The following is a 23262-nucleotide window of genomic DNA, read 5'->3' on the forward strand; positions in this document are numbered from 1 at the left end:
CATTCATGTTGGTAATTAGAATTATTTGAAATAATTGGAAATAGTTTTCTAAATTACTTTGCCAAGCACTTTCCATATAGAGTCAGGAATACAAGAAGAGTTAACTTTTTTTATTCAAAGATTTACAAAATGTCCCCTGTCATACTGGAGTCCAGCCAAAGCTGGTTTCTTCATTCATGCACTGATAGCTTTCTTCAAGCTTTAATCCTCTTCAGGCTCCTCCTCACCTTCACCTTCATCCTCAGCAGTAGCATCCTGGTACTGCTGGTACTCGGACACCAAATCATTCATGTTGCCCTCCGCTTCAGTGAACTCCATCTCATCCATACCTTCACCCGTGTACCAGTGCAGAAAGGCTTTACGGCGCAGCATGGCTGTGAACTGCTCAGAGATGCGCTTGAACATCTCCTGAATGGCTGTGGTGTTGCCGATGAAGGTGACGGCCATTTTGAGGCCACGGGGCGGAATGTCACAGACGGCGGTTTTGACGTTGTTGGGGATCCATTCGACAAAGTAGCTGCTGTTCTTGTTCTGGACATTGAGCATCTGCTCGTCGACTTCCTTCATGGACATTCGCCCCCTGAAAACGGTGGCAACTGTGAGGTAGCGGCCTTGACGTGGATCGCACGCCGCCATCATATTTTTGGCATCGAACGCTTGCTGGGTGAGCTCGGGGACCGTGAGTGCTCGGTACTGTTGGCTCCCTCTGCTGGTCAGGGGTGCAAAGCCGGGCATGAAGAAATGTAATCGGGGGAAAGGTACCATGTTGACAGCCAGTTTACGGAGGTCGGCGTTGAGCTGGCCTGGGAAGCGCAGGCAGGTAGTGACTCCGCTCATGGTAGAGGACACAAGGTGGTTCAGGTCTCCATAAGTGGGCGTGGTCAGTTTGAGTGTGCGGAAGCAGATGTCATAGAGAGCCTCATTGTCAATGCAGTAGGTTTCATCTGTGTTCTCAACAAGTTGGTGGATGGAGAGAGTGGCGTTGTAGGGCTCGACCACCGTGTCCGACACCTGACGACAAAAACGTTTTTTAGCATCGTTAGCTGAAACAAACTTTGTACGACAGGAACGGCTTACCTTGGGGGAGGGCACCACGCTAAACGTATTCATGATCCTATCGGGGTACTCTTCACGAATTTTGCTGATGAGCAGGGTTCCCATGCCCGATCCAGTTCCACCACCGAGTGCGTGTGTAAGCTGGTAGCCTTGCAGGCAGTCACAGTTCTCTGACTCTTTGCGTACCACATCCAGGACCGAGTCGACCACCTCTGCTCCCTCAGTGTAGTGACCTTTTGCCCAGTTGTTACCAGCACCGCTCTGACCTATGGAGGAAGGAGTGACTCAATTTAACAGTCCTAAACATGCATTCATCCATTTTCCTTAGCTACTGCTTATCCTCTTGAGGCCTCAAGGGCAGGCTCCAGCTCCAGACCCACACAATCCTACCAAGCATTGAGCATCAAGAGTTAACTGCGTGTCTGATGATGCAAGATAGCTCATTTGAAATCACTCACCAAACACAAAATTGTCAGGTCTGAATATCTGTCCAAAGGGTCCGGATCTAACAGAGTCCATGGTGCCTGGTTCTAAGTCCACAAGAACGGCTCGTGGCACATATTTGCCTCCTACATGGGAAAAAATAACCTCATGATAGAGAAAATTCTTGTCTGAATGTGTTACTCATACGTACCTGTTGCCTCATTATAATAAACATTTATCCTGTCTAGCTGCAGGTCGCTGTCTCCATGATACGTCCCTGTCGGGTCAACGCCATGCTCATCACTGATCACTTCCCAGAACTGCAAAAAACACATTTTGATTTTGAAACTACATATAGTGAACATGTAGGACAGAAGCCAAGTGCTTCACTTAGGTTCGATGGCACTAATAATGCAGAATTGCGCTAAAGAAAATCTATTAAGTGAAAATGGAAAAATAAAAGGCTCTACACTGTTAATATATTTTGTTGTCATACATAATGTTAACAAATTTTAAGCATGTTATCAAATTCAATTTGTTAAAAAGTTATGAAAAACTGTTTGAAATTAGTACACTGTTGTAAATGTGATGAAAAATTGCAACTTCTGTAAATATTTTATGCTAAAATGAAAATAAGATAATTTAGCAAAAAAAAAAACTTTAAAAAAATTAGAACCAGTTCAATGGGGTGTGGGTGGTGGATGCTGCTGACTGATAAAATATAAAGATAAAAAAAATTTTTTATTATTATTATCATCATTATATTATTATTTATTATTATTTTATCTATAAACCAACCCTGGATATTTAGGTTCATTTTAGTCAGTTAAAAATATTTTTTACCTTCGCGCCAATCTGGTTGCCACACTGACCCGCCTGGATGTGAACGATTTCCCTCATTGCAAATGCAAAAAAAATATATGCAACGACGTCAGGGACTTTGGAACGTTGTATTCTTCTCGTCTTGCTGTATCTCTATCTATTTATTTTTTCAACTCTGACAAAGCTGCTGTGACTCCACTACCCCGAGTAGAGCTACCACAAGGACCCACTTGGCTCTGTCACAGAGATGACACAAGCGAGCACGTATGAGCGTGCACGCAGGTGACGCCTGCACGTCGATTTATTGTAAGAAGGCACTTCGGCGAATGAAAGCTGTGCATTGCTTGCATGTTTTTCTCGCAATTAATCAATACAGAGACTCACGCATGACAACATAAATCATTACAGCATGCAATAAGTCATCGTACGAAAGACAACGTCAGTTTTTATAAGAACATCAATTAGACATCACGAATGACGTACGAAATATTTAATCAGTGACTACATTTTCATAATAAAAACTATATTAGCTGTATAAAATATAGAATCTATTTTTCATATATCTTATATTATATTATAGATAATGTAAGTATGTATTTTGAATTTAACACTGGGCAGCTTCATTTCTTTAATTTAATCAGTAAATGCAAGTTTCTAGATTATTGTCACTTTTTCCATTTTATAGCTGTGGCATTTCAGAAAAACAATAAACCTGTTGCTTAAACTTACATCTAAATCTTAAATATTATATTGATTATTACTACTACTACTAATACTACTACTAATAATAATAAGAATTATAATATATGTAGTAATATCTAAGACTTAAATGTAAGGTTAAGCAACAGATTGTTTTTCTGAAATGTCACAGCTATAATAAATCACAAGGGATGGTCAAATCCAAATTGCACGAACGTTTGAAGGTCAAATTTAGAAATAAAAAATGAAAAGATCAAACATCTATGCTAGAAAAGCGCACATTTTTAAATCTACGTAAAGGGACACCTTGACCAGTTAACCAGTGGCATGATTTTGCAGTCACTTTTTCCATTTATTATAGCTATGGCATTTCAGAAAATCAATAAACCCGTTGCTTAACCTTACATCTAAATATTAAATATATTAGTACTACTAATAATACAATATTTAAGATTTAGCTTCGTTATTATTAGAGATTATTACGTAGTAATCTCTAATAATAACGACGACGCTCATACGTAAAGGGACACGTACGTCGACAAACGGTGACCAGTGTGAGTGTGCTTTACGTCGTACATTGATTACGCCACGGTGTACTTGTTTTGTGAAAAAACAACTCTACAAATAGCTTGCCTTCTCCAGAACGCGCGTACTCGTTTTCAAAGCGCGGTCCCGTTTCTAACATAACAGCAAAAGCGCAATTAAATGTCCCCTTTTTAAAACAGCCTATCTGCTCAGTAAATATTTAGATTAAGACATTTTATGGCAAAGGTGGTGTAGCAATAATAATGTTTTTAAAAAAAAGTAGTGTGGAGAGGCGGGGCTTATGCTCAGGTAGGAAGTTGGAGGAATCGCAGGTGAGCGACAGTTGCGGAAAAGAAGTCGCTCACCGCAATGCGACTTTTCCAATAAACGCTATCAGAAATGATAGCGGGTGTTTACTCTTAACGTACTTTTTATAGAAGAGGACGTCAGTCATGGTGAACTGCGGTATGTTTCCTCCAACTTGTTCCTGTGTGTTTTACTTGAAATGACAGTTGCGTGCTTTAGGGTTAAGGCGTGGTCTTTTTTTTCGTTTAGAAGGCGCTTAGGTCCAGTTCAACAGGCATAACATTTGTATACCAAACAGTACAGCATTTCGTTTAGTGTTGTACCATTCCAAAGCCAGAGTTGAAATGTTCACGGCTTAAATAGAATAACGCCCCCCAAATCGAATTATAACAAATATAGATTAAATACAAATGTATAAAAATCATTGTTTAGAAGGGATCTGTGTTTATAGTGACATCTGCTCACAGTACATTGCATTTAGTACATTGGAGTTGTCATTCTAAGCTTATTAAGTTCATTAAAGATTAAATTGTCCTCTGTGTGAATGGTAGTTTGTCCATACTAAAATTCCTTGGTCAACTGCACCACATCATACTGGGAGATGATACCAATAAATTTGCCTAGTGTAGTTCTAAACCTCTTTGACAATGTCACAACTTGAATTGAAATGTTGGATTCATCTCTTGTGTTGGATCTCAACAGTTGGCAGACATATTTTTAAAATATGGCTGAAGCGTTTCCATCATCATTTTATGTGCATGTGTGAACGGAAGTAAACTAATATTATGACCCAAAACACAGAGTTGGTCCAGCAAGTAACTAACACTACTCAACACCTCAGGGGAAGATAGTATATATTACAACACCCCACCCAAACCTTTGTTTGCTTTGTTTACAGAGTGGAGTGTAGGGTGCTCAAATACTAAAAAGATGCAAATCTCATTGTTTTTGAGGACCTCTTCTTGACTGATTAAACAAGCTTAATCTAAAGAGGTATCATAAAAAAGAGGGTAGCCAGCCGCACATGAGTAACATAAAAGCGGCACTGAAAAGTTCAGAAGTTCTGCAACTAGTTTTCAATAGTTGACAATTTAACTAGTTTGGCTCCTATTTCAAGTCTCAAATTGCAAGTGAATGGTACTGCAGCAGAAAAGACGTTTGCAGCCAACCAAAATGCTCAGTTATGAAAAAATTATGTTTGTGGCTACCAACATAACACTTGGCACATTTGTCTTATTGTTACTGACAGCATCAAGGTTGAAAGTTGCCGTTTGTGTGCGTGTAGGGGTGTGCTGTGCCAACCTCAAAGACAACAAGACCCTGATGAAGATGGGCTTGGCACTGGTGCTGGTGGGCCATGTCAACTTTCTGCTCGGCGCCCTGGTGCACGGTGCGGTGCTCAGGCACATCAGTGTGCACAACGAGGCCCGCATCTTGGTGTACGCCATTGCTAATGTCATCTCCATTGTGGCAGGCTTAATGGTAAAAGAAAAATACAGTGTATAGAAGCTAAATTTGAATTAATTTAGAAAATTAGTTTGAATTTATGAATGCATGAGCATCATCGATGTAAGCAAGAGTTCAAGAGTATTGCAACAGAGAGCCATTCCAGTAATTTTCCTTTCAGATGTCAAATATTTGGGTTTTATTTTACATTAAAAGATGGTTATGAGACAAAATAAAAATGTCCGCTTTTATGCAAATACAAATGTAATGTTGCTCATGTGTCTTATGCTCTTCAGGGAATTATTGGTGGAATAATTGCAATTGTTTTGTCCAAAAACAAGAAAAGCAAGATTTTGGTGAGAAATATTTGCCTTATGTTTGCAAAGTCTTTGCATGCTTTTGTCATAACTTTTTCTCTAATAAATGACTGTGTTTAAAGAAGTACATACATAACTAACAGCACCTCCAAAGCTAAAGACAATCCATTGCTGGTCAATGTCTGAAAATATTGTTTGATATAGCTACTGCAAATTAAAATAAATTGAAAATATTGTTTAATATAACAAATAGCTACTGCAAATTAAAATAAATGAATCAGTCGTGCCTGTCTTGAAATACAAAAAAAAATTAACTTTGAAGCCAACTATATTCTGTGATATCTCTGCAGAAGTGGGTCCTGCTGGTGTTCAGCTTCATCGCAGGGCTCTTGGCCATTGCCTCCACTTTGGGCCTGATTGCTTCTGTGATCACTGCCATTGTCCACAAAGGACAAAGCCTGATGACACACTGTATTCTCCTCAAACATGGTGTAGGATCTTCCAGTGTCACCTATGAATGCCCCTTTGACCCCACCCGCATCTATGTGAGGACATAAACATTAGAAGTTGACAGTGTCTGCTTAAAAACTCTTTACCATCTTGTTTTTCTCACTAAGAGTACCACAATAATTTTGTGGGTGCCACTTATCCTGATGTCTGCGGTGGAAATGGTGTTCTCCTTCCGCTGCTTTGCTGCTTGTACATCCTTCCTGTACCTCTGTCCATGTAGGCGGAGGCCCAACATAGCAAATAGGGTAATTCATCTCAAACTTGTGTTTTTCATTTCACCTTCTTGTCCTAAGTGATTTACAATTGTTTGGTTTTAGGTCCGCAACCAGAGGGCTGCCGCAATGGCCCAGTCGCCTCCATCTGAGGCGCCGCCCCAACTTGATACAGAGGCCATGGAACAGGATGAGCTGCTGGAAAGTGATTCTGTAGTAGACCAGAGCCACTGGCTCTGAGCACAATGAATCAAATAAGGGGTTGGAACTGCTTATACCTAAATAACATTTGGAGTGGTAAAGACATTTGTCTTGAATATTTTTTTCTACATATATGCTTTTTTTTACTTGTTGAAACGGCCATTTTATGTGATGATCACAGTGTATATTAAAAATGTTAATACCAGCTGGTCAGCTTTTTTGTTTAACATCTAATATATTTTTTAAAAAATGCTATATTGTCATTTATTCATCTAATTCAATTTGTTAAAGTATTATATTTTAATTATTAGCCATCTGGAACACTGTTCTCATTTAAAGTACAAATAGCATCAATTTAACTATTCTACTATATAACTATATAATTTAACTACTACTTCTATTTTCCCATTCCAAAACATCCAATAGTTTGCAGTTTCAAATGATAGCACACGAACAAAATATTTATGAAAATCTCAAATTTAGAAAAAAAAAAAAAAAAAAATCACAGGTACACACAATTACTGCAATTTTAGCAGGAAAGACTACTGAGACAGAATTATTATAGAAAAGGCTCTATTATACAAACATGCAATAACTATACTCTCAAAGGCACACAACATACTTGGGACTTAAAGACATAAAAAAAAAAAACTCCCAAAAGGGGTATAGGGTCAAAGTATCTACGATTTAAATAAGTTAAATTCACGAGATAAAAATCCATAACTAACGAGTCATTTTGAACAGTTGTCTGACACAAGAAATCCAAATGTTGGTGCATAAAAGGTTTGGAAGATGAGAAGCTTACAAAATATTTTTCTGCTTTCACGTCATAGTAATATTGGAAAAGTGTCCAAAGAGGGATAGAAGGGAGAGGAGGAAAAACAAAAGAAACTTTTTTTTGTCCCAGGTCATAACGTATTCCACAGAAGCAAACCCCCCCACCCACAAAGTATGTGTATATACACAAATAAAAAAAAAAAAACATGTTCCTTTAAGATCTTTTCTTCCCAGCTCTGGCATCATTGGTTGGGGAGGAGCTTAAGGTGTCTTCGACTCCTCTTTTGGCCTAAAGGAGCAGTACGTGACATGATTAAAACTACTTCCTGGAAACTATTATAGTAAACAAGTGTTTCCTCACTTTGATGTGTCCATTTTCTCCTCCTCTGGTGCCTTTTCTTCATCTTTTACTTCTATGAAGAGGGAAGGGGAAAAAAGGCCATCACTCTTCCAACCCTACTAAACAGCGCGCATGTTCATGCCAGCAGTGATTTTTTTTTTTAAACATGTGAAAAGAAGCATATTCATGATTTAATCCACTTTTACGTTCTCATAGATACAAAGTGCAAACGTATGGGAACACAAACATAATACAGGCATCTGTATTTCACTCATTAAGCAATATAAAACATTATTACTAAATCACTGTGTCTCAACTTGGCACATTTAGCATTTTGAATGCACTGGATATAAATGCGACTAAAGACTACCTTTTTTTTGATACAATATTGTATGGATAAAAATATCACATTAACAGTTAAAATCTCCTCAAACAGTAGTTGTGGTGTAAAAGGGTGGCAAGCAAGTCATTACAAAGTTTACCATAATTAGTTTTGATTAGTTCAAGCAGAAGGCTGACAAAGTGAAGCCTCGATGTACAGCACTGGCCAGCAGGGTGAAAGAAGGATAGAAACAACAACAAAAATGAGTATAAATACCTTTTGTTTCCTCCTCACCTTTCTTCTCCTTTTCTTCACTCTCTTTCTCCCCTTCGGTCTTGGCTCGCTTGGCCTTCTTGAAGTTGGCTGTGTTTCTGCGACCTCCTTCACCTTCGTCCTCAGAGTCAGAGAACTCCTCCTCACACGCTATCCTCTTGTCATGAGCGCGGACTGAACACAGACAAATTATCGATGGGTTCATGTTCTGACTTATCATCTGTTTTTGGTAACATGCAGATTCGTACTGGAGATGCGTTTGCTGGGATCCTCCTCTTCCTCGTCTCCACTATCCTCCTGTACGGCGTCTTCTGGGATGGCCTGCATCTGTACCCCAGGAGCATGGGGCAGCATGCGCAGGTTCTCAAATAAACGCTGCCTGCAAGACACAAGTCAAAGGTTTATATAAAATAACAATCATTTGACCTTTTGACTTCACAGAGTCTAAAAGGGAACTTGCAAGACTAATTCTCATGTTACACCCAAAACATTCGTGTAATGTTTGAGCAGTATTTCACAACCTTTGAGTCACCGGAGTATATGGCGTTGCCGGTCACAATATATTGTTGACTTACTTAATCTTCTCTAAGTAATCGTTGGTGTTCTGGTTGGTCATGTTGGAGGGGCTGATGTGCAGTTTGAAGTCTGGTCCAAAGTACTCAAAGTAGTCATTGTATGGAAGTTCTGGGAGGGTTAAAATGGAAAAATAGCCATTAAAACAGATATGAAATGTTGGTGGCAGACAAATTGTTTTCATCTGCTAATCTTCCCAATGGACAGAAATTGAGACATTTGGCAATACTTATTTTCTAAAAAGCCAAGAACAACAGATATTTATAACCACTGCAACAAGTATAAATTCATGCATTTGTGAATTACAATCAACAGGCCTGTGTTTGATTTGCACCAGGTGACCTCATGTCAAATATGACGTACCGTTAGGGATTGACGTATCAAGCGCGACAGCGGTTTCATAGGTCCAACAGCGTGCTACATTTCGGATGGTGTAGCCGCCTCCTCCCAGCATGAGGAGAGGCAGGTTGAAGCTTTTCATGTACTCCACACACTTGGCATGTCCTGTGGAAGCATTGTGTGGCTGTTAGAGAAAATGGCTTTTCGTGTCACCTAAGCAGCTAAGTCTAGCTAACCTTTAATGGTGAGGTTGAAGCAGCCAAGTCTGTCGCCTGACAAAGAGTCTGCGCCGCACTGCAGAACCACAGCACTGGGCTGGTACATCTCCATCACCTTGGCCATGATCTACACAAGGCAAGAGCAGTCACTTGAAAATGCTTCTTTCAAATAAACATGACTGCTTCAGCTACTCACAGGCTTGAATATGGCTTCATAAGACTCGTCGTCAATCCCATCTCTGAGAGGGTAATTCACAGCGTAATATTTGCCCTTCCCAGCACCAATATCCTGCAGAGGACCGATCAAGTGTCACTACAGTATCTGGTCATTTTGATAGTGTTGCTTTAAAATACGTACTCTCAGGTCTCCAGTGCCGGGGAAGTACTCTCCATACTTGTGGAATGACACAGTCATGACACGGTCTGTGGTGTAGAATGCTTCTTCCACACCATCGCCATGATGGATGTCAATGTCTATATACAGAACTCTCTGGTGGTACCTAAAGCACATAAGCATTATTGTAGTATTCTTTAAAGAGTCTTTTTTTTAATTTATTTTTTTACATAGATGTTTTAATCAGACTACAAGTGTTCACTTTGGACAGCTGCCAAACCAATATGTAAAATGAAAGGAATCACAATAATGACTGAATGTGCTACTGGGCAGCTATACCTTGGCGTAATTTTCCGAAGATGAAGCAAGACTGACAAAAGAAGTTTCTACCCATCGCTTTTCTAGCCATATCGCCAGTGCGATGTGGAGGAGGAAGCCATTGTGCAAGGCAATGTCAAAAATAGGGCAATAAAACAAACCCTTTGAATTGTTTGAACAAGTACCACCCGAGTGATTAACTGGAAAGATTAAAAATTAACAGAAAAAACAATAACTATTAAACTGCTATTAACGAGCCGTGCAGCCAACGGACCAAAGCAGAAATCAATTGTGTCACTTTTTGATCTTGCACATTTTCAAGTAGCAACGCTGCTACGTCATATGTGAGCGCATAACTTCAAAATTATATTTACATTTTAAAGCATATTCGTTATTTCTGGGGAGTTCATTTTTAGTAGTTCGGTGTTATTTCAGATTGGTTTATACTACCTGTATCATTGAATAAAAATGAAACGAATGGAAAATATTTTTTTATGTTAATAAAATATTGAATTACTATATATAATTATCTTTGTTTGTACCAATGCTTTAAAACAATTGAAAAACTATTCTTATAGCCCATCCTGTGTTACTATCACTTCCCCATTTATTTCAAAAGCTACTATTCAACCAACCGCCCATGGCTTGATGCCAATTCTGTGCGCTCACTTCAGTAATTCCAGTATGGCGAGGACTATATCATTGACGTAGCAAAACCCTGAGGCCTCAGACTTCTTGGCGTGATGCAGGCCGCCTGCCCAGTTGATCGCTATGTCTGTCTGCTGTTTGTTTAACTTGACGGCACCGGCTGAACGGAGAAAGAGTGTGACAATTAGAAGCTTGATTTCAACAAAGATGTAACAACAGAAGTAAGGCTGTCCAGTATGATCTTACCAACGGAGCCGCCTCCTGAGAGCTGGCAGAACTCAAATAAACCATCAAACACTGGACAATCTTCGCCTACGTTGACTGGAGGTGTGAGGAAATGATAAACAATGAGATATTTTTCATATCAGCCTCAAAGAACAGAATGCTGCAGAGACAGAATGATCCCTTACACCGCTGCATTTGCTTGCTGTACTCTGACATGTTGTCTGGACGGATGGAGCGCAGGAATTTGATGTAATCATCGCTGTGATACTTGGTCATCTCCTCGCCACTGGCTTTGTGTGGACGCTGCAAAACAAGAGGAACATGATACTCAAGCCCAAAAAGCCATCAACAGTTATTGTATTTAAAACCTACTCGGGCTGAACAAATTGACATCACGATGTAGCATAATGCAATTTATAAATCACAAAGGCTGCATTTTGGGGGGGTGGGGGCACTCGACCTTCGGTGTGATTTGTTTTTCATTATTGATACTATTGTAATCTGATTTCTGATTTATGGTTAGAATTTTATTGTTGTGGTGAACGCTTAAAAGGCTGCAAGTCAGGCTTTCAGCGTATACATTTCTGTACAATAAATCTGAAATATCATGTAACATAGATAACTAATGTCTGAATTGCTATTTGTTAAAAAGAAAACAAAAACAAATCAAACTTTAAATGTTGAGGAAGAAAGATTGCAATGACTCCCCCCGCCAAAAAAAATCGTTCAGAACGTACATATATCTCCATCTTTCTGTAGAGCCCATAGTTGAGCAGCAAGTTATGAGTCATGCGGATGCGGTGTGGTTTCATGGGGTGTCCCTGGCCATAGTAATAATTTCCAACATCACCTGAAAAGAGAGCAAGCGCAGAGAAAATTATTCGGAGGAAGCTCAAACTTGAATCTGCTCGCTGTGCATTCCTGTGCTAAGCATGTGCAAAGCATCGGTACACCGAGGGAATTCAACGCACGTCTGTCTAAGCTGCATACGTCCAGTTACAAAAAAAAAAAAAAGATCGCTCAGACTCAAATGACTATATGAATCGGTGAACCCACTCAGAGAGTAGCATTTATTGCAAGTAACCTCACCGAAACAAGAAACAGGTTCCACTTTCCGCTAGCTTCCCGTTCAATGAGCTACACCGATGCTAACTATGCCTTGATGAAGCGCTTGAATCGCCATTGTTAGCTCAAGCAACAAATGAACCCTAACAAAATAGGTTAATTATGCTTGATATACTCCAATATTGCACTTTATGGCATGTTATTTACAAACGCCAAATTAACACGAGTGTTAAACGTCATCTCGTGCGCCCGAGTAGGACAATGAAAGCAGCTCGAGCTTTAGGCTAGCTGCCTAGCTGGTGTGCGCGATTAGCAAGTGAGGAAATTAATCAAACATTTGATGGCGATAAACTGCCGTCGCGTGAATTTGTGAGCGCGCTACTTCATGCACTCGGACACAATGAAACTTACCGTCGTAGTAGTAGCAAACTTTTTTCTTTGTTCCTTGACTAAGCGCCATTTTAGTCCTTTTTGGTTCGCTTTAACTGCTGACCCGCGGGAGGCTACGGCGACAAGAGGAGGACCGACGACTTGAAAAAGCTTTGAAAGGGATGGGATGTTAATGCTAATGCCCCCAAAAGGGGGCGCCAATTCTCCATTCTTTCACATATTCTTCTCAGCCGTTGTTTTTTGCACCAAGAAAGTCACCCGTAATGTAAACTGCTGAGAAAATCTGAAGATGCAAGGTCACCGTTAACATTCTTCAATTGTAAAATTTGAACCAGCAAGGTTTAAAGATTAATCAATATTTGTAAGATGGAAAGAAAGATTCATTTAAATGGGATCATCAGTGCACTACTAATATTTTAAAGATGATTTCAGTCATATCAGTATAATTCATAGGTTTTGACAAATTAAAACTGGTGAAAATGCACCAATTGCTGGGACTTCAATGCAAACTAGGTGCCGACATTTTAGATGTGACCTTTTTTTGTTGAATCAGTGTTCCAACTTTTCATAACTTTCTTAATCTTTATCCTATTTTCAGAAGGCTGGTATCATTGGAAAGTTCGATAAACACTGAATGAGACAACATATAATAAGAGTGTTCCTACCGCTGAATGCAAGTTAAACTCAAGATTTGTTCGGATTCAATTTGAAATAAAATGTTCCATACTGTCCAAAGTTGCTACAGTACTATAATGATATGCATTCACTCTTAAAGACTAAAACCACATTACTGTTTTGTGGATTGTGGTATTGTGAGATTGTGTGATGCTACCAAGAGTCATTCTGTAAATTAACCCATATTACCCATATTGCAGATGAAATGCTAGTTAAACAACTCAAATCATTCAATGATTTATTGTACAAAAAAGACAATTATTGTAACGCACCTCGCGAGGAAAACAACAGTAACATGTTCCGTTAAGAACTGTGATGAAAGATATACAGTGGAAGCATTACAGGAGGCAGACAACATAGACCATAGAGTAGGAATGCGACTGTAGGCAATCAAGGCTACTCCTCGTACTGACGCTCTGTGGCAATAAAGAAGTCCTCCAAAACACTCTTCAGGTACTCAAAGGTTGGTCTAGTTTCTGGCTTCTCCCTCCAACAGAGACACATAATATTATAAAGTCCTTCTGAACACTTTTCTGGCTTCGGCATCCTGTAGCCCTGCTCCAGGTTTTGCATAACCTCAGGGTTGGACATACCTGAACATTAATAGAACAGTCAACCACCAGTGTGATTATTGTAAAGGAAGTTGTGGGAATATTGCAAAGAAAAAGCAAACAAATGGTTACCAGGGTATGGCACGCGTCCGTATGTGACTACTTCTGTTAGGAGGATCCCAAAGGACCACACATCAGACTTGATGGTAAATTTTCCATAGTTTATTGCTTCTGGGGCGGTCCACTTGATGGGAAACTTTGCTCCTGTTATTATAAAGGGAAGTAAACATTTGAGCTGCTGTCCTGGTTGATGGATTACATTACTGCATATTGGCACCTATATAGTTGAATGAGAGGTCTAAGTATGCCATGGTAATGTTTGTACAAACAGTGAGACAATATACTGAAGATATATCAATATAATACTGAAAGACAATCCATCAAATATGATCCAGTGTCTACATTATTCAAATGAAAGATGTCAACTCAATGAGGTCTTTTAAAATGCAGCAAAATAATAGGTATAGCATGGAAAAGAATATAGCAGTAAAAAGTGCAAACAATAGTAGAATAATAAAGAAATTATCACATTATATCTGCATTGGCAGAGGCTAAAAGGGAAGAAAGCAATTGGTCTTCTTACCCTCCCTCGCTGTGTATTCACTGTCCTCAATGAGTCTGGCAAGTCCAAAGTCTGCTACTTTACAGATGAGCTCATAGGACACCAGAATGTTAGCAGCTCGGAGATCCCTATGGATGTAATTCTTCTGCTCAATGTAAGCCATCCCGTCTGCTACCTGCAGGGAGCAGCACACCATCAGCCAGGCTATTCTGTGCTTATAATTTTTTAGTTTAGTTTAGTTTAGTTTAGTTTAGTTTAGTTTAGTTTAGTTTAGTTTAGTTTAGTTTAGTTTAGTTTAGTTTAGTTTAGTTTAGTTTAGTTTAGTTTAGTTTATTCACGCAATATCCAAGACATACAACATGATACAACAAACAATATTACACAGATGCATGAAAGGTACCCCAAGCAAGCTACTTAAAGCTTTTAATAGGGGGCCCGGTTTCCCATAAGTATCAGATATTGGCCAGAAATCCTTACTTTATGGACAACATTTTTCTGGCCGTACTAAAATCAAGTGTAATTACACATCTACTCCAGTAGTTGGCTGTGGCACTCTCTTTGTCAGAGTATAAACATTGTTAATAAAGGTAATCAGATATTTGCTATTTGAATATTTGAACAACACGTCAAGTGTGTGTCATTCACATGCATGGCGTGCGCAATCGATAATGTCACAACCTTGCGCAAATTGGACAATCTGATGACAATTTGCAGTAAAAACTTACAAACTTTGACAAGCATTCAGTGATTGTATCAGCGATCTAACAGAATAAATATCCACTATAAAGTGCTTGTATTTGTGCTCAAGTGTTTGTCCTGTGCGTAATTTGGAATTTTTTGAGCTGCTTATTCTGTTAAGGGTGGTGGGGAAGTAAAGGCTATCTCAGTTAACATTGTGTGAAAAGCAGACTACGCCCTGGACTGGTTGGCAGTCAGATGAAGATATATTTTCACAGGTCAGGAAGGTAACACTTTCCTCATCCATCTTTGACAGCATCTCTCATCTTTTACTATGTCCTCCACCCAGATACACAAAAGGGCCTACTTAATGCCATCTTTACTTTATCCTGCCCTAGTTCATGGTCCAAAATATCCATTTAGCCAGTGTTTCCAAACTAGGGGTATGTATATCCCAAGTGAGCACATTGCAGGGTGTTCATGGAAACATATACTAATTGATTATCAATATCAATAAACTGTGGCACAGCTGTGGTAAAATCATAACAGCTTAAGTGCGTCATTTAAGCTCAGACAACTGATGAAAAGAAAGTACAACTGCTACAATGGAAAAAGAAAGTAAAACCTGCCACCATGGATCTGCATATTATTCTTAATGTTTATTCCTGATTTATTTATTTATTTTTATTCCTATTGTTATTTATGAGTTATTTATTTTCAAGGCAACATTTTATTATGTTTAGTATGAGTTAACAAAAGAATAAAACAAGGCCCAAGACTTAAATGTTCAAATTAGGGAAATTAAATACATTATTCGCATTTCATAATCATTTGTGTTACACCATGAATCATTGACACATAATGCGATAGGCTATTTCGTGTGCCCATATTTAAGCCACAGTCCCAACAATGGTGAGATTGTAAGGATTTTTGTTTGCTTGCTCTGAATTGCATATTTCCGAGCTCCAAAGAATGTCTCTCATAGGTGTCACTGGCCTTGAGGTCTTGTCAGAGACATGACGTTTAAGAACGTCTGTTTATTCTTTTAGAGTTTCATCATTGGCATTACACCTCTATGCCCTCCTTTGAACTCATTGTATTATCATATAAATCAGTCATTTCATTTGAGGTCCCTTCTAACTTTTTATCTGTGAGGGTCATGGTAAAATAAAGAAAGGATAAACCAAATAAGTGACATGAAATGAGACCACATCTCAGACAGACAGACATCAACAAAATGGAAGACTGTCTTACCTGAGATGACATGTCTATCAAAGTTTTAATGGACAGTTTACTCCCCTTGGTTGTTTTTAGGTATTCCAGCAAGCTACCTGCCAACAATATAGATTTCATAAAGTCACTCCGAGTGTCCTTAAACATCAGTTTCGGTTTCCAGCAGAATATGGCGACACCCTAAGATTACGAGAGATTGATTAATTTTTATTATTTCATGAATTCAACATTAATCAAAATACCGTGTTTTATACAATGTATTGTAGCCCCCAAAACATTATCTCTCAAGAAACTCCATGCTTCAAAAATACAGAGACTTGGACCAAAATAGTAGTTCAGATCAGGGAAAACAACAGTGGAAGGAAGCACAAAGAGCATTAGTCAATTTGATGCTAAGTCGACAGTCAACATCACTTCCCGAGATTTTTTTTTGGGGGGGGGGATTAGAAAAGAACAATACCTTTGCATGTCAGCCAGCCACGTCAACTAAAAAGGAAGCAGTTAATAAAAAAAAGAAAAAGAATGTCTGTGGCAGGAAAGAAGAGGCTTTGGTGCCCTGTACTCTAATTGCGTTTGATGTTAAACAACCACATGAATCCGCTTTGTCAAGGTCACATAGAAGCCTCTGAGAACACGCCTGTTATTTCCATCTTTGTTGTTGTCCTTAGTAAAGAAAAGGAACTCCGAGCCATTCTTTCTCTTGACAACAGAGGCAGCAATTGTTTCCTGTCGACACGTGGACTTCAGACAAAGAGAGAGTCTCATGTAGAGTCACTGCTAGTGGTTTTACAGGCAAGTCATTGAAGACTTTTACAAAGGAACGCCATTCAAGCCTGTAGTGATGTTTAGAGAAAGACATCAACTCGTTTTCGTATTATTTAATCGTATGGCAAAAACTTGGAAGATTTGAAATTATGCAATTGCCTGCTTCTATTTATAACTTTCATTTGTTTATTGATCTTTCGCTTGTCGAATGGCTATTTGTTTACAACCGTGATTGGGTTCTGCTAGAATGGGAGTGTACGTGACTGTGTTTGCGGATGCATTGATTCTGGAGAGGGGCCAGATGTCGTTGAGGGTCTCTAAAGAGTTAAACACCCTCTTCAGCTTGAAGATCTTCCCACAAATCAGCCTTTGAGCAGTGAAAGTTTCCTATGAAGGCTTAGGGAAATGAGCGCATGATAAACTGCAAATAGCCCATCAGAGTTCTTCAGCGTAGCAGAGGACTATTGTCTGTTAAGGAGAATCTCACTAGCTCCTTTATTACCTCCATGAAGGATGAAAACACAAATATTGTGTTTGATAGCAGGTTTGAATGATGACTCATTTCATTTTGGTGAAGATCCAAAAAGATGTATAGTAAACATTCATTTTCCATTTTAATTGCAACAGTTGTTTTGAGGCCAAACAAAGTTATTTTCCCTTGCGAGAAGTTTGCCCTCTTCTGAGTTCTATTCTTATTTAGATTGTTTCAGACTGCTGACTGTACTTCCTTTCGTAGAGGAATTGCGCCAGCCATCTCACCTTTTAGAAACAAGGCAAGCAGTTATGGTTTGACGATGAAGACGTCTTAGAAATTCCCAGCTTTACTGGAATATGTGAAAATCTATGACTCAAGAGAGAGCAATTCTAGGTTTCGTTCCACTAGAAGCCGAAACTGAATCGACATGTTTGATCATGAACGTGAATGACACAACACTTTCTTCATTTGTCCATGGGTAAGAACTTTTAGATAATGTTAGTAATTCACTGTGAAATGCTCATGGGCTACATTCAGTTTTGTTTTTGATGCTTCATTCAAAAGTCACACTCATACGTACCATTGTCCATGTACTCTGTGATAATATAGATGGGCTCCTGGCTAACCACGGCAAAGAGGCGCACAAGGCGAGGATGCTGCAGGTTCTTCATTACATTGGCTTCTTCCAGGAAGGCTTCTGTCGACATTGTGCCAATTTTCAGACTCTTAATGGCAACCTTCTGGTCGTTGTTGTAGTAACCTGAAAAAAGATATCTCAGTTACCGTATTTTCCAGACTATAAGGTGCACCATTAATGCATCATGTCAGATTTTTAATCCAAATCATTCTCCATTTTATCTTTTTTATTTCAACTTCAGACGCAACAAATTACTTTATAATCACAAAATAATGATCCGTAGTCTTTTTGATTCATGATTCATAGTCTTCAGCGGGCCACTTATGATTGATTTCATGACACAATGCTTCGGGCCAGTTTAAATTTAGGAATTTGGTCCATATATAAGGCGCACTAGGCTATAAGGCGCACTGTCGGCTTTTGAGAAAATTTTAGGTTTTTAGGTGCCCCTTACAGTCCGGAAAATACGGTATTTCCCAAGATGAAAAAAAAACCCTTAATTAAATTTAAAACAATCAGTTTGAGCGTCATCATAGTTCCGTAGAATAAAAAGTGGCAGAAATATGGACAAGTTGAAGCAAAGGTCATGTTTTCTTATTCACTGTCACCATAATTAATCACAGCTGGTATGAGGGCATTTAAAAATGGAGGAAACAGCCCTCCAATTAATGAAATCATGACTGTGACTCATATTGTCTAAATATTGTAATAGCAATTTAAGCAAAGCTATTTGGCCTCTGAAGGAACTTGCACAGTGGACGGTCAAGCTCCTATTGTTAAAATAGAATTCCTTCGATGCAGCAGTTCCCTGGAAAGCTAGATTAATGGACTCCGAGTTATGCTTCATGACAAGGTTAATTCCTCGTATTCTTCGCCAGGTCGAAGAGCACAAAGTAGTGCACATTAAAGACTGTACTGGGCAATACACACTGAGAAATTTTGAGTGCTGGCAACTATGTGGTCTTTCCTATCAAGTGATAAATCTCATACGAACAAAAAACACAGTGTTTTCTTCTCTCACCCATCCAGACGTCTCCAAACTGGCCCGAACCAAGTTTATTCACCGGTTTCAGGGACTCCCGGGGGATCTCCCATTTATCTTGCCACCATGGTTTCTGAGGAGCTCTTGACTGGCATGGCTTCACCAACTTGGTACACAAACCATCCGAATCACCTGAACCACAGAAAGTGGGTCAGTTGAAGACATCACTGCAATGAATTTGACTTTTTGGGGTGTACTGAATACACGTACGCATATAATGCTGGACAAGCTCCTTCAGTGAATTAAAAGATATCTTAGTGGTGATGTAGAAGCCACCGTTGTCCAAATTGCGGATCCTGTAGTTCTTCACTCCTTCACCCGTATTTTGATCGAAGTCCCGGATTGACAAGGAGTATGACCCTGAAATAAATGAGATGTAAACATTTACAGTGCAAATGAAAGAGGGGCTTTATTTTCTGTTTGAACCACATGTGCAACATTCCTTTCAGAAGGCATACTGGGAAATTTATATGCTATAAAGGCCATTCATTGCTGTGTACCCCCCTGCAAATTTGTAAAGAGTTCAACCAAAATAAAGTCTGCCACTACAAATACCATCAGCAGTGTTGAGAATGGAAATAATTTGGTCTGTGGTTGATCTGGAATCTCTGAAACCCAACCCAAGTGCATCTCTGCAGCAAAATGTTTCCACTGATCAACAACCTGATCTTGCAAGATGTTAACATCTACAAAACTCTCACCACCAGACAACACTCATCTCATATCTTCCCTCATGGCCATTAAATCACAACCCACTTATTGAGTTATTTTTGTTTGGGACCAACACTGCATTCGGCTATCCGGATCCTCAATCCCCACAAGGTAAAGTCAAAGGAATTGTATTCACGAGATGCTTAGGGTATTTAGTTCACAAGATTTCAAATATTCCTACAATTAATGCAATACTCTTGTAGTCTATCCACATTGTTGTTTTGAAACATGGCTTGCGGTGCTAAAAACAAGAGTAGTGGCAAGATAAAACCTGTATGGTGTATGGCCCAGCTACATTTCTTGATTTGAAAGTTTAGCCCAACTGAATTGATAATTTAACCCCTGATATAGACTAGACTATTATCATTCTGGGGGTTTGGATGATTTGATGCAACAGTGACTGGAACGATGAAAAAAAAATGTAAGCCCTTGACCCAGATCTTCACTAAACCTGAATCAGTTTTTACCTTAGCCCAAGCACAATCTCTCACCAACATTTTGTGGACACTGGCTTCGTGTACATCCTTCTATTTATATCTGTTTTAAACAGACGTGGTGTGAAATGATTTGTTTAAACAACAAGGTGAAGCCTATGTGAATCCGTCACCTGGGATTGTCTCACTCTCACGAATTAAGAAGGAGCCCTTCGCGTTCCCGGGTGCAAGCAGGAGCCTCATGGAATCGTCTCTCGAGATGTTCTTGAAGAACCACCTGCAACATACAAAAAGCTTCACACGCAGCTTTGGGGTAAAACACCCATGTGACGTACGGTTCGGTCTCCTCGTTGCTCATTGCAATGAAGTTGTATGGAATGAAGCCCCTCTGTCCTGTGGTAAGAGACTCTGCCAAATACCACTCTGGATCATTCCTGATAGTCAAAACACGACAATATCTTGAGTAAATATAAACAAACAATGAATACAAATAATATATTTTTGAGACATTTATGTTTGTAAAAATGTGTTTGTTTTGTATGAATCCCATCATTTATTATTACTTTCCAATTCGGTACCAACGTGTGTGTAGTTATTTTAGTCAAACAAGTCATAATAGGGCAACTGTTAAAACTACTTACAACACAGTTGTGGTAATAAAATATTGGGAAAAAAAACAAGCTGTTACATGTTCAGAACTCACTTGTTAAGTATCTTGAGTTTCTCTCCCTTTTCAAAGCCCAAGTCACCATCATGGGTGGGTTCGTGGCTGTAGCAAGCCACTGCAATGTTCTCTGCAAAACATTTCCCGTAATTGTGACGTCAGCTTTTACAAATGGATGCTCCTGAATGTCTGAAGAGAACCTTTGAGTTTTTGAGTTTACATAGCCAACAATGACAATTCAAATGTGTGCATATATAAAATACATTTTAATCTTAACATTAAAAAACAATTAATGTAATGCTTTCATCTTGATAAATGATGTGAAAGAAGAAATGCTATCTAGTGTTTGTTGTTACCAGGTAGAGGAGACAAAGGTGGCGAACCCGGTGATAGATATGGAGTTAGTTCTTCTGTATACTGGTAACAGAGGACAAGAAAATACATGATATGCAATAATCATGAACATTAATAGAATACTAAACAGGCTGTTAGCAACGCATTATTGACAGCACTGAGCACAATTCAGACCAATCAGGTTCGTAATGTAACTGTTTTGTAAGTGCAATTGTCTCCATCCATCTTTTTTTTCCATTCATCTATTAAATCACTGATACATATTTTTGTATGCATGCACATCCTGCTGTACTGAGAAATAAATCATGGAAGTGAACTTACTGGTATGCATGATTGTGGCTGTACTGGACAGTTACAGTGTTCACAAATTTCATCCAAGTTCTCAATCCAGTCAGCATCTGAGTAGTCGGAGCTGCAGTTACATCCCATCTTTTCTGCAATTAATTAGATTATTTAAATTAATAGATCTTTTTTGGGGGGGCTGGTGAAATAACAAGTGTACTTAAATGAGTACATCAATCTGATTTGTTAGCAAGACCGGAAGTGCAACAATGATGTTAAGAAGTCCATAACTGCCTTACAGTATGTTTTATGTTTGAAAACTGAAGCTTTGTAATGACTTAGTTTGTTAAATAATCCTTCTGTTCTAATTACAAGCTCTAGAAACTTCTACTGAGACTTCTTTTGACAAAAGCCAGCCTGTATGTAGTGCATGCGGTGCTACATTGTGTTGTTTCAAGATCACTTGGTCCCCATTGGACCAGAATCGGGTCAGTGAGCTGACTGCAACATTTGTCCCCATCCAAAGTCTCAGCCATGGGAAATATTCATGGACTAGGACCCCAAGGAATAAATCACAAGACCTTTTCCCCCCTCTACTATCTCTCAGTGGAGAGCATTTTTCTATTCTCGGTGGCAAATTCAACATTTTCTATTTAGGGGTCCTCGTCTTATGATCTCTTGCTGAAGGTCTTCCCAAATAAACCGAGCTTATTATCATTATTATAATAATATAATGTATGATGTGCACTTGGTTGTTAAATTTGACTGATGTCACTGACCATAGAAGAATTGGTCTCTTTTCATAAAACTGAAAGAAATACTTCTATGAATACTACAACAAAATTCTGAGAACTGTCTGTCTGCCGTGAAAGCAAAATTGGAATTTAAGCGAAAGGTATGAATATTCTCGGATTCAAACTTTAGTACGATTCATAAAATGTATAATGAAACCAGAAGAACATGTTGTAGACTAAACTAAAAATATAATCCTGTCGAAGATTATCAATGAGAGGATAACTTTTGCTTGTTGATCCGCCTTTACCGCTCTTAGTTGTCTACATGTATATTTACAAGTATGATACTCACCTTTGTATAGGAGATGTGTCTTCAAAGTTCAGGTTCCGCCATTGGTAACTGAAAATATTTAGCAATCACTTTTCACCACTAGTGCGTGGCTGTGACAATTTTATCATCTGTCTGTCTGGTTTGATATATCTGACAGTGCTTAGGTGTGTCTGTACAAACACATACATACAAACATATACACACACACACACACTGTGAAGAATCGGAGCAGAGTGGCAAGAGGGCTTCCTGTCGTTGAGCGGATATTGGTTGCTCTGCAGTCGTTCAACAGATGTTGGGTGTGCATGCGTTTTGGCTCCATGGTAGCACTTTTCCTAAGGAACTGGAAAGTACTGTCAATGTGTCCGTGTTTTGGTTTTTTTTCATCCAGATCCTAAATTTGCAACAACCCCTATAACTGTATCCTGTTTTTGTTGTTCTTCTTTTTACTTTCAATTTCATTTTTTTTCAGTTCTATGAATTTCATACTCAACAAGCATATTTGGTGATATCCATATAAAAAGAATATATTAAAATAATTCATGTCCCACCTGTCCTTGGTCACTTTGCTTCAGTAAAGGTCATCATGAATCATATAAAAAATACATAGTGTGGTAACCAATAAGGAAAGATGTATTCATGTTTGTTTATTTCTTAATTTTTACTGTATAACTTCCCTTGATAAAATGTTAATTACTAACTGAAAAGAAAGAAAAGTTTTTCTCATGTACTGTT

General features: G+C 38.9%; 4 protein-coding genes across 6 annotated transcripts; 1 reads left to right on the top strand and 3 right to left on the bottom strand.

Annotated features, from left to right (window-relative positions):
• Positions 1–89: 89 nt before the first annotated feature.
• On the bottom strand, positions 90–2506 carry LOC148385525 (tubulin beta-4B chain-like). The gene is made up of 5 exons (XM_088356476.1): positions 2323–2506; positions 1691–1799; positions 1515–1625; positions 1078–1322; positions 90–1011 (listed from the first exon to the last, which is right to left on the bottom strand). The coding sequence occupies exons 1-5, from the start codon at positions 2377–2379 to the stop codon at positions 202–204; spliced, it is 1332 nt and encodes a 443-aa protein (XP_088212602.1). The 5' UTR covers positions 2380–2506; the 3' UTR covers positions 90–201.
• A 291-nt stretch (positions 2507–2797) lies between these two features.
• tmem54a (transmembrane protein 54a) lies at positions 2798–6722 on the top strand. Of its 2 annotated transcripts, none has more exons than XM_088356480.1 (6): positions 2798–2886; positions 5117–5313; positions 5574–5633; positions 5945–6139; positions 6212–6349; positions 6422–6722. In XM_088356480.1, exons 2-6 carry the CDS (start codon positions 5155–5157, stop codon positions 6554–6556), a joined length of 687 nt encoding a protein of 228 aa, XP_088212606.1. In that variant the 5' UTR covers positions 2798–2886; positions 5117–5154; the 3' UTR covers positions 6557–6722. The 2 variants fall into 2 exon arrangements, with proteins under 2 accessions (XP_088212606.1, XP_088212605.1); XM_088356479.1 differs by lacking the exon at positions 2798–2886 and adding an exon at positions 3628–3990.
• A 351-nt stretch (positions 6723–7073) lies between these two features.
• LOC148385527 (putative histone deacetylase 1-B) lies at positions 7074–12523 on the bottom strand. 2 transcript variants are annotated; one of them, XM_088356475.1, is made up of 14 exons: positions 12361–12523; positions 11622–11734; positions 11070–11187; positions 10906–10980; positions 10681–10819; positions 9718–9859; positions 9556–9648; positions 9378–9486; positions 9166–9306; positions 8805–8913; positions 8478–8608; positions 8251–8403; positions 7656–7707; positions 7074–7583 (listed from the first exon to the last, which is right to left on the bottom strand). In XM_088356475.1, the coding sequence occupies exons 1-14, from the start codon at positions 12407–12409 to the stop codon at positions 7556–7558; spliced, it is 1452 nt and encodes a 483-aa protein (XP_088212601.1). In that variant the 5' UTR covers positions 12410–12523; the 3' UTR covers positions 7074–7555. The 2 variants fall into 2 exon arrangements, with proteins under 2 accessions (XP_088212601.1, XP_088212600.1); XM_088356474.1 differs by having other exon boundaries at positions 8233–8403.
• A 716-nt stretch (positions 12524–13239) lies between these two features.
• Positions 13240–22755, bottom strand: lck (LCK proto-oncogene, Src family tyrosine kinase). The gene is made up of 13 exons (XM_088400787.1): positions 22549–22755; positions 21502–21614; positions 21183–21243; positions 20866–20956; positions 20498–20596; positions 20336–20439; positions 19228–19377; positions 18997–19149; positions 17919–18098; positions 16120–16196; positions 14209–14362; positions 13698–13829; positions 13240–13607 (listed from the first exon to the last, which is right to left on the bottom strand). Exons 2-13 carry the CDS (start codon positions 21607–21609, stop codon positions 13411–13413), a joined length of 1506 nt encoding a protein of 501 aa, XP_088256913.1. The 5' UTR covers positions 21610–21614; positions 22549–22755; the 3' UTR covers positions 13240–13410.
• Between the last annotated feature and the right edge of the window lie 507 nt (positions 22756–23262).

The sequence above is a fragment of the Syngnathus floridae genome, chromosome 16 (genome assembly GCF_059516105.1).
Source record: "Syngnathus floridae isolate MCC-2025c chromosome 16, RoL_Sflo_1.0, whole genome shotgun sequence".
Taxonomy (NCBI): domain Eukaryota; kingdom Metazoa; phylum Chordata; class Actinopteri; order Syngnathiformes; family Syngnathidae; genus Syngnathus; species Syngnathus floridae.